Genomic DNA, 10905 nt, shown 5'->3' on the forward strand with positions numbered 1-10905 from the left:
CAACATAACCAAGTTTACCCCCTACCTAGGACATGGTGAGTTTACCCTACTTCCATCAAGCATTTCATCTGCATCTTAATCATGCAAAAGCTTCTGTCCTCAAACCCACAGACTTCTTGATTTACTGTAACCTATACATTGCACGTGTGAAGATAACAGTTTGTTCCAGCTTTGGAGTAGTGGTGCATTTTTTGGTTGACAATAAAGTTGGCTTTGACTATTACATATTTTACAGAACTCTGTTTTTATGAGGGGAAAACACTTTTATTCAGGAAATCAGTATTGAAATTACATGTTTTTCTCTTCTAATATGGTAAGCTATAAAGATGAACCGGCCATAAGAAAAAAGCATGCGTAAATATACATTTAAATTCAATTTTTTAAAAAGACTCTTAATGACTATTGAACACACAAAAAACACATTTCACACAAAGGGGTTATTCCACAGGTGGTCTAAATCCAACATACAGTGAGGGTTTTATCCATCAGGAAACTCTGCCTTGATCTACAACCCACGCAAGATGATGATGGCAACTAAGATCCTTCACCCCAGGAATCCCCAGCTCACTAGCCTGTGTAGACTAAATACCTGTAACAACTTCAGATACAGAGGGTACAGAGAGTTTATCAAGAATTATCAAAAAACATTACTAAAAAACATAACTAAAAGCAGTAAATATACGTTAGGTCAATATACAACTTGAACCAATGCTTTTTGTTCCCAGGTAGGTTATGCAGTGATTGCTCTGAATATTAATGCACATTTTTTAAATGTCAGAGCAGCAGCACAAGCAAGACAAAACAGTGTAAATTGTATTTATATTATTTCAGCTATGCTCTCAAACCTTTATTTATTTGTATAATGTAACCTAAAGTGGTGTTTCCTATTAACGACAGTTTTCCAGGTAAGTCGTGTTCTGAAAATTCAAGCTGCATAGGCTATTTAGCATACGCATTAGCAACCGCTAGTCGCTTTGCAAATTAAATAAATAAATTGAAGTAAATGCGACATTACCAATGAGACACATCTTGCATCAAACGAAATGTGGTGACTTCAACAGCCTCCTCTTCAGCTTCAGGGTCAGATTTGGGATTGTAGATGTATGGTTGTGCTACACTACCGGACCAGCTGGCCATTGTCGTGCAGTCCTGTAGTGGGTCGTCTTCTTCTGTGGAGGATTGCGTTGGATTGCATTCTCATTGTCGTACTACTGCCACCTATTTTATCCTAACCCTGCAGTGGCTTGTATCCAAAAAGCCAATTAAAAGAAAAAAAACCCACCACCACCACCACCACCACCACCACCACCACCACCACCACCACCACCACCACCACCACCACCACCACCACCACCACCACCACCAACAACAACAACAACAACAACAACAACAACAACAACAACAACAACAACAACAACAACAACAACAACAACAACAACAACAACAACAACAACAACAACAACAACAACAACAACAACAACAACAACAACAACAACAACAACAACAACAGGTATGCGTTTCCACACAGAGGTGTGGCGAGCAGCTTTGCTTACGGTACACCCAGAAAACAGAGCTTTTACTGATGGGAAGTGAAAACCACACATTGACAGGGGCAGTGTGGACAATCTAAAGGGTTTTAGGGTTTTATGGAATGAAAATTTACAGAGACCTTACTGAGACACTGAAGTCCAATATTCTTTAGAGTGAAAAGCTGTATGATCAGGTACCTTTAAGGAGTTAAAAGCAGTGCTGAGACAATTGCTGTCAACATCTTCACGAGTCTCCCTCTACAATGGCCTTATCATTGTCAGATAAGAATTCAGTTAAGAACTCTGAATATGGAGCAGGAGGACAATAAACAATACAAAACAACTGGCTTCTGGGTTTTAGAGTCTGGGTGAAAAAGGCTCAGAGAGAGGCTCTCCAATGAGTTATAACTATGTTTAGGTTTAGGAGTAATTAATACTCTCAGTTATAAATTTCTGATACTCCTCCACCTCTCCTTTTAGGAACATGATAGTTAATGTGTCTCATTGAAGTTGACTCATTTAAACTAACATATTCATCCTGCTGCAGCCAGGTTTCAGTGAGACAAAACAGATCTGTATGATGGGCACAAGCCATTTATTAACAATGATTTAGATGAGAGAGATCTGATATTTAATATTAGCTTACTATCCCCTTAAATCTCAGCAGTAATGACTTTATGAACTACTTTTCTAATAACATTATCACTATTAGAGAAGACATTCTTCAGCGACTTCATCCAAATGACAGAAATCAATGTCTAGGTCCAGAAACTTTAAAAAAGCCCTCTGTCTTACTTAGAGAGCTTTTCCCCCCATAACTTATATGCAGTTAACATCAAAAATTAACTTTTTCCAGGTGGTCCACTTGTCTTATAGATCCAATCCCAACAAGATTACTCAAAGAAGTTCCACCTTTTAATCAGCTCGTCCATATTCAATCAAATCAACCAATATTTACATATAGGCTATGTACCACAGGAATTAGGAAGCATTCTATTACTTTTCATTGCTATGCAAATGATAAACGACACAAATGATGTGTCTTTGGAACCAAATTAGACAGATCAACTACTCAAAATTCAAAGTTGTTTAAAAGTCATCAAATCCTGGATGTCCCAATACTTCCTTCAACTAAACTCAGATAAAACTGTTTTTATCATTGGGGCTAAAAATCAGAGGGAGACACTATACAGAGGGAGTCAGATAGCCGCCCTGGATGGCATAAAATTAGCTTCTGATTCTACTCAAAGGAACCTTGGGGTCATCTTTGACCAGGATCTCTCTTTTACATAATATATTGAACAAATCTCCAGAACCGCCTACTTTCACCTTAGAAATATAGCTAAAATCAGAAGCATCCTCTCTCAGAGTGATGCACTGATGTGATGCAGTGATGCTTTGTCCTCACCTACAGGTATCATCTGACTAAGAGCTATGTGTCTGTGATGGGCTGCTGCGGATCCAACCATCCTGCCTGTGTCCAGTCCGTGGTCCATCCATCCTGCCTGTGTCCAGTCTCTGGTCCAACCATCCTGCCTGTGTCCAGTCTCTGGTCCAACCATCCTGCATGTGCTCTGTTGTTGTTGCTGTCAAATTGTGATTAAAGGCTTGCTGTATGTGGGATCTTTTGGGTTTAGCTGTGTAAGTCTTAAACCTTACCTTGTAAAGTGCCTTGGGATAACCTTGTTGTGATTTGGCGCTAGAAGCTTGGTTCACATTGCCAGCAATAAGTCAGACCTGTTCCCGGTGCATGTTGGACTTCGGCAGGGCTGCCCTTTGTCACCGGTTCTGTTCATTATTTCTATGGACAGAATTTCTAGGCGCAGCCAGAAGTCGGAGGGGGTCTGGTTTGGGGACCACAGGATAGCATCTCTGCTTTTTGCAGATGATGTTGTCCTGTTGGCTTCATCGGGCCAGGACCGCCAGCGTGCGCTGGTGCGGTTTGCAGCTGAGTGTGAAGTGGCTGGGATGAGAATCAGTTCCTCCAAATCTGAGGCCATGGTTCTCGACCGGAAAAAGGTGGTTTGCTCTCTCCAGGTTTGAGGAAAGTTCCTGCCCCAAGTGAAGGAGTTTAAGTATCTTGGGGTCTTGTTTACGAGTGAGGAAAGGAAGGAGCGTGAGTTTGACAGACGGAACGGTGCGGCGGCTGCAGTAATGCGGTCGGTGTATGGGTCCGCCGTGGTGAAGAGGGAGCTGAGCCAAAAGGCAAAGCTCTCAATTTACTGGTCAATCTACGTTCCTACCCTCACCTATGGTCATGAGCTTTGGGTCATGACCGAAAGGGCAAGGTCACTGATACAAGCGGCTGAAATGAGCTTCCTCCGCAGGGTGGCTGGGCACTCCCTTAGAGATAAGGTGAGAAGCTCTGTCACCCGGGAGGAGCTCGGAGTAGAGTCGCTGCTCCTCCACATCGAGAGGAGCCAGTTGAGGTGACTCGGGCATCTGGTTCGGATGCTTCCTGGACGCCTCTCTGGGGAGGTATTCCGGGCATGTCCCACCGGTATGAGGCCCCGAGGAAGACCCAGGACACGCTGGAGAGACTATGTCTCTCCGCTGGCCTGGGAACATCTTGGGGTCCCACCGGAAGAGCTGGAGAAGTGTCCAGGGAGAAGGAAGTCTGGAACTCTCTGCTCAGACTGCTGCCCCCGCAACCCGGCCCTGGATAGGCGGATGAAAATGGATGGATGGATGGATAGATGGATGGATGGATTTTGGGCTATATAAATAAAATTAAATTGAATTGAATTTTGATGGGGGACGTCAATGCCCATGTGGGCGATGACAGTGACACCTAGAGAGGCCTGATTGGGACGAACGGCCTCCCTGATCTGAACCCGAATGGTGTTTTCTTAGTGGACTTCTGTGCTAGGTAGAGTCTGGTCATAATTAACACCATGTTCCAAAATAAGGGTGTGCATCAGACATTCAGATGAAGAGAGGGGCTGAGCTGTCAACCGTCCCCTACCTGTTGGTGAGTATAATCCACTGGCAGACAATGAAGCTGGAAAGACTTGGCAGGCCCAAACATATCGTGAGGGTATGTTGGGAATGTATGGCTGAACCCTTTGTCAGAGGAATCTTTAACTCACACCTCCAGGAGAGTTTCAGAGTTTCAACCAGATCCCGAAGGAGGTTGGAGAAATTGACGCCTGAGGTAACAGATGCCATTAAGCTGAAGGAGGAGTCCTGTCAGGACGGAATGACTTGTGGGTTCTTCACCAGCATTGTTTTCAGTGGAGGTAGGCAGCTGGTCGTGCACAATGCTGGACCAGCTCTACATGCTCACTAGGGTGCTCAAGGGGTTGTGGGAGTTTGCCCAACCAGTCCACGTGTTTTGTGGACTTTGAGATGGCATTCGACCACATTCCCCAAGGCATTCTGTGGCAGGTGCTCCGGAAGTATGGAGTCCGAGGCTCTTTGCTAAGGACTGTCCAGTCTCTGTACAACCGGAGCAGGAGCTTGGTTCGGCAGAAGGCTGGACCTTCAACATTTCTTATTTATCTCATTTTCACTAACAAACATATGTGATATGCTACATAAATTCTACAACTTTCTACATTCAAACACCATGCACTGTACAAATGTCAAAGTTAATGTATCACTTCTATGATCAAGGTAGCGTAAGGTAAAAACGTTTTAGAGCCTAAGTCTTAATTGTGGAAAAGTGCTACTGATACAATACAGGTCACCATGTCCAAAATTAATGAGTCCGCATAAATAAAAGAAACACTGACAGAAAGAAATGTAGTCATACCTCTGGCCGGGCAACGAATTCTCTCAGGAGGTGACCATTCCAGACAAAACGCTGATCCCCCTGGAATGAGGAAAGGTACGATGCATTAACACAAACATAAAGTGACTTCATGCAGACACACACTTGGCCTGTGTTCTTTATACAGTATGTTAATTATCTGGTTAGCAAGAAATGATCACTGATGTATTGATGGATCTTATGAAAGTAGATTTGTGATAGGATAATCGACCTTTTACTGTTTTAGTTTGTGCTGTGAAGTTAGAGTGAAGTTACAAGCTGATCCGCACCTGCACCAAACAGCCGGGCAGCACACTGTTAAAATGTAACCTTTTTAAATTGTAAAGCATGTCAGAACTTTGTCTGTAAATAAAATTTAAAAAATCATTTTGTTTTTTATATTGCTTAGGTTGTGGTGCGGGAAACTTTGTGTTTGTCATGACATACTGGCTGAAGGTTGTTCCTGGGGGGGTCATTTGGATATCAAATGGTTGGGGTTTCACTGTGGTGACCACAGGAACATTGTTAAAGAAGTAAAGAGGGGTTTCCTGAACTCATGTATATCAAAGACCAGTCAACAGCTCATGTGGGGGTTTGTAACAGGGCAAAGATACAGGCTTTGTGTCCTTAGTCCATCAGTGGCTACTTTGTACATAATAAGATGTGCCTTACGTCTTAGATGTACTGTAATTGAGATGCACTCTGTGTCGACACGATAGTAAAATTTGAGATAGTTTATCACACTGATGATATCGAGTTGATTTCTTTATAAAGAAGATTTCCACAACAGTGGTTAATGATGTAGTCTGGCCACCTCTGGTTAACTTTATATAAGCCTATGAATCAATCAAATTAGAATCAAAAACTCATTTTCCTGGAATCATAAAGAAACATACAAAGAACAAGGCCCTGGCTCTGGACTTGATATCTGGGAGCAACATACTATACTATGTGTAGTACACAATGTACGCTTCACCCTCTCCATAAGGCTCATCTCCTGAAACTCAGGGCTGGTGTTGGCCAGACGCTGAAGCGTGTGGGTCAGGTCACAGTCCGTTGCAAAGTAAAAGCCGTCTGTATGAAGCACGTTGTTGATCATTGACATGAAAGTCTTGTTGTCTTGCATCTAAAATTAAAAATAGCCAACAAGTCATATTTAGGCTCATGTTAAGAAGTCAGGTACACCACCTTGCTCATTATTTAGGATACTTAATCATGGAGACATCACAGACACAATCAAACGGCAAAAAAGACAAATAAACCTACCTGGTTGTCAGTTAGGTGTAGTATTGTCTTCTTATAGGAAATTATATCAAAGTCAACAGCCTTCCACACAGCATGGCCCAACAGATCTCCCACCTTCTTCTTGTTGGTGATGACACACAGATACATACCTACCACAAGCAGAACATGCAATCACATCTGGTGGTGTCTACTTTCCACAAAGGTGACACTTCACACTTCTACCTTGTGTTTTAAGCATACCTGCCACTAAACGTATAGTCCCAATGAGTCCACATATGGTCCTGGTGTCAGCTGATGCAGGGACGTCCCCCCTCACTAGAGGCCCCAATGACACAATAACAATAAAAGGGAAGCCACATCCAGGACAGGATTCAGAAAAACAGAAGGTGTAGCTGTAGCTAAAAAAAAAAACACGGAATCTTCTGAAAGAGGCCTTTCATTATAAAGTTAAGAAAATAATCAGGTCTTTTTGTCTAGCAACCTAATCAGAAGCAGAAATCACAATATTTTAGCTAATGAATTGTGTCTATGCTTTAATTTGAAAGAATCTGGAGGATGTCCAAGTAAACAGCTCTACTCAACTATCAGTATTCAGCTCAAACAATATTTTATACTTTTTATAGTAATTTATTTTGAAAGGATATTAAAATTTTAGAAGCACAAGAATAACTTAATTACTCTTCAGAATGATCTAAGCATAATAATCCTTTAGATGCAATGTCACAAAATGTCACAATGAAGCAGTGGGCTGCCACACATGGTGCCTAGGGAACTACTGCAAAGTGTCTTACTCAAAGACACATCTGGTGACAGAGGTGGGGCTTGAACCACGGACCTTCTGCTTCCCAAGCCATGCCCTACCAAATGAACTACCAGGTCACCAACAAGAATTAGTTAACAGAATACTAATACAGAATACCAATTTTCAACGGGGCTTGAGCAAAAGCATGTTGAGTAGTATTGAAGAATAAAGGGACACTCTTTCCATAATTTTTATTCGGAAAAAAATATTCCAATATCATTTACTTCCCTCTATAAAGTCACCAGGGCAGCTGATGATTATGTAAAACATGTCATTCTGAACTATCCTGGCAACTTTTCATGGGCTCACCGACCACGCAGACTCTTGGAAGGGACAACCGTTGTGTTTTTCCAGCCACTCACAGCAGATGAAGAAAAGAAGAGGGTTTTGGTTAAATGAAGAATCTGTGGCTTTCTAACAACTGTCTGCTTTGATCCAAAATAAAAGGATGCTAAACTTGGAAACAATAGGGTTAGCGCAAACCTTTTGTTGAAAACGTAAAGCAATGTCAGAATGTTTGTCCGTAAACAAGAGGAGCAACACGACCCACAGGATCAGGTAGGACTAATCGCTGCAGGTTGGGAGATTTGTCAGAGTGCATTTTTGCACATTTTGGCTAGCAAAATGACCAATTTTATAACACAACTTACTTTGCAGTGGCGAAGTATTCCTTTAAAGTGTTGCTTTTATCTTTAGGATTCATGAGACTTAATAGTAAGACAAGGCTATTAATGTTAGTCTATATTATTATAAATGGCCAAATTACACAAGTATATCATCATCATCATATACCATATGATGTATTTGCTTTACAAGCAGCTGCCTGACATCTCGAAATCTTCTAGATAGATAAGTCAGATACAACATCAAGTCGAGCAGCACTGTCATCAAGACATGACTGTCTACCAGGCTTTTTTTTTTTACATTAATTATTGCAGCCATATTTTACATTCTAAGAAAAACCTATGTGTCACTATGTCACTATGTGTCTCTACATACATTTGTATAAGCTGCTGCTTTATGGGTGGCAGGTATGTTAAAGATTTTCTTCATTTTAATCTGCAATTCTAAGAACGACCTTTTTACACCTGGACCTATTTGGTGAACATGCAACAGTCTTGATATGTTAAGTCAGGGTGTTTTACTAATACTGGATATGTTGATTTTACTTTCTTTTGCAACACCCCACTAGTGACTTTATGTTGTGCTCACCTGCGAGAGTCATCTCAGTTGACACCCTGTCAATAGCCAAGACTTCGTCAGAGCCATCTCCACATGGCTCCAAGTAAAACTTCTCTGGTGTGGTATGACTGGAGTAACAAAGACACAACACGCTGAACATTCCTGCAGCTTCAGATTAGCTAGACCACTAAAAAGATCCTGCAAAAGACAGAACACCAAGCACGCACTGCATCTGACTGTTGATAGTAAATGCATCACCTAGGTAATACAATGGTATGGAATGGCTAACCAACTGGAAACAAAGTTTAAGTGAGTCATGTTAAGCAAAGAAGCCCAATCTTCCCTCTTCCTCTTGGGGGGGACCTGGAGACATTTCGGGGTCAGCCAAGAGATTCCAGCATGTCATGGCTCTTCCTGGTAGGACCAGTCTAAACAGATATTCAAGCCACTTCAACTGCCTCTTCTTGATGGAGGAGCAGAATTGCACCCGCCCTCTTTGCTTCTATACAAAGAGGGCGGGTGCAGTTGGCCATGTAAACTACATTTTTTAATCCCTTGTTATTCACAGAATTAAAAATTACAATTCATATATGTAGATAAAATAGGGTTTATTTTAAACTAAGCACTTGAGATTGTATTTTAGTTTATTTGTCCAATTTTGGGGCAAAAGAATAGAAATGTGTTTTTAAGAAATAAAATGCAAAGTATTGACAGTACAGGGAACCTCAGACATTATACATGTTTAGGCAGGAACTGGTGCTAGTTAAAATTGTATGCGTTAAAAGTGTTAAAGTGAATAAATGTATTATTACCATGCCTGATTTTAAAATTATCTAGCTGATAAAAGGTGGAATATATACACCTAATACAATATTGAGATAGCAAGTGGGCATTTTTGACACAAGCACAGAGAGGGAGTTGTAAGTTACTCACTCCGCTTTTCCTGCACATAACGAACCATGCACGATAATGTTGTCAAAATGTTACATATATGAGATATGTCCCAATATGATACACCGAGAGTATAGACGTTTTCGGTACATTGTGCAGACAAACTGTTACATTTCTAAATGTTTAACCCTTAATATTCCAAAGTCTGCTCAAAATGCCTAGAAGAAACGCGCAGCGGCTGGCTGTGACTTGATCTTGGAAACGGAGACTGACCACAGTCATTGTGCAATAATAACAGAATCAATTGCAACCTTGGGAATGACCCTAACTGAGGCAAACCAACTCTTTACTAAACGGATTGACGCCTTGGACCCAGGTATAACGGCGGTTGCCTTAAAGGACGCCAGAAATGCGCGGACGCACGGATACCGTTGAACTGCTTTGTGCTTCCTCGCGCTTCTCTCTACAAACAAAATATACACTCCCCCGACTGTACGACGCGGTTCCATGTTACTCACAGGTTGAAACGCTCATGGGTGCTCGCCATCTTTCTTCCCAGTTACCTCACACTACAGATGTCCAACTCGAGACCTCCCACTCGACTCAGCGTCGATCTTTCGAAGCGGAAGTGTCCTCAAGCAGAATCTCGAGCGCGTTCCGAATCACGTGACCAAGGAGAGCGAGAGGTGTCGATACGTCACGTGACTGCCGAGCAGCTTATCTGCAGTTTGAACGGACTGGTTGTTTCAATATGTCAGAGCTTTATGTGGCAAGCGGTCCGGAGATGATCTATAAGATGATAGATGATCTATAAGATAGACAAGTTTCACATTACAGATATCTGCAATGTATTTATGACAAGTTCAAAATGTAATTAAGGACTAAAACTACATTTTGACAAGTCGCAATTCCAATAGGATGAGATAAGAAGATAAGATAGGAAAAACCTTTCCTATCTTTCCTATCTATAGGAAAAAACTTAGGAAGTCCCGCAGTGGGGAAATTACTTCTCACAACAGCAGTACAGATAAGCGAGAATACAGCTGCAGAACAGTTTGTGTTGGCACAGTACAAAGCAGTACAGTACAGTTGGTGTGAATATGAGGTCATTGCATGGTTATTGCACAGTAATGAGTATAAGATTTGTACCAGTAAAAAAATATATAATTGATCATTCACAGATTTTGCACAAATATTGTGCAGAGCAAGTTGCTATATAAACCACTGATGCAGTGGGTGAGTGACTGTAGTGGGACGTGGTTAACAGTTCTGATTATACAGTCTGGCAGCAGCAGGTAGGAAGGATCTACGATATCTCTCCTTCACACAGCGAGGGTGGATCAGTCTGCTACTGAAGCTGCTCTCCAGAGCAGACAGCGAGTCCTCCAATGGGTGAGAGACCTGGTCCATGATGGATGTCAGTTTAGACAGGACCCTTCTCTCACCCACCTCCTGCACCGTGTCCAGAGTGCAGCCCAGGACAGAGCTGGACTTCTTGATGATCC

The 10905-nt window shown here is 41.9% G+C and overlaps 1 protein-coding gene across 6 annotated transcripts in view; it reads right to left on the reverse strand.

Annotated features, from left to right (window-relative positions):
• The window catches only part of LOC114843239 (phosphatidylinositol-3-phosphatase SAC1-B), an 89912-nt gene extending 79854 nt beyond the window's left edge, over nucleotides 1-10058 (reverse strand). For 2 of the 6 annotated variants that reach the window (XR_008692757.1, XM_055503018.1), the window contains exons 1-6: nucleotides 9919-10015; nucleotides 8540-8637; nucleotides 6766-6840; nucleotides 6547-6674; nucleotides 6257-6406; nucleotides 5284-5343 (exon numbers count right to left, since the gene is read on the reverse strand). Coding sequence is in view for 2 of the 6 variants with exons in the window: in XM_055503018.1 (XP_055358993.1) it covers nucleotides 5284-5343; nucleotides 6257-6406; nucleotides 6547-6674; nucleotides 6766-6840; nucleotides 8540-8637; nucleotides 9919-9947 (540 nt within the window). In the remaining 4 variants the exon portion in view is untranslated. Of the gene's footprint in view, nucleotides 1-5283; nucleotides 5344-6256; nucleotides 6407-6546; nucleotides 6675-6765; nucleotides 6924-8539; nucleotides 8638-9918 lie in introns of all 6 variants that reach the window. The other 4 variants (XR_008692756.1, XR_008692758.1, XR_008692759.1 and 1 more) reach the window with 4 other exon arrangements.
• Between the last annotated feature and the right edge of the window lie 847 nt (nucleotides 10059-10905).

This window comes from Betta splendens, chromosome 16 (genome assembly GCF_900634795.4).
Source record: "Betta splendens chromosome 16, fBetSpl5.4, whole genome shotgun sequence".
In the NCBI taxonomy this organism is placed as follows: domain Eukaryota; kingdom Metazoa; phylum Chordata; class Actinopteri; order Anabantiformes; family Osphronemidae; genus Betta; species Betta splendens.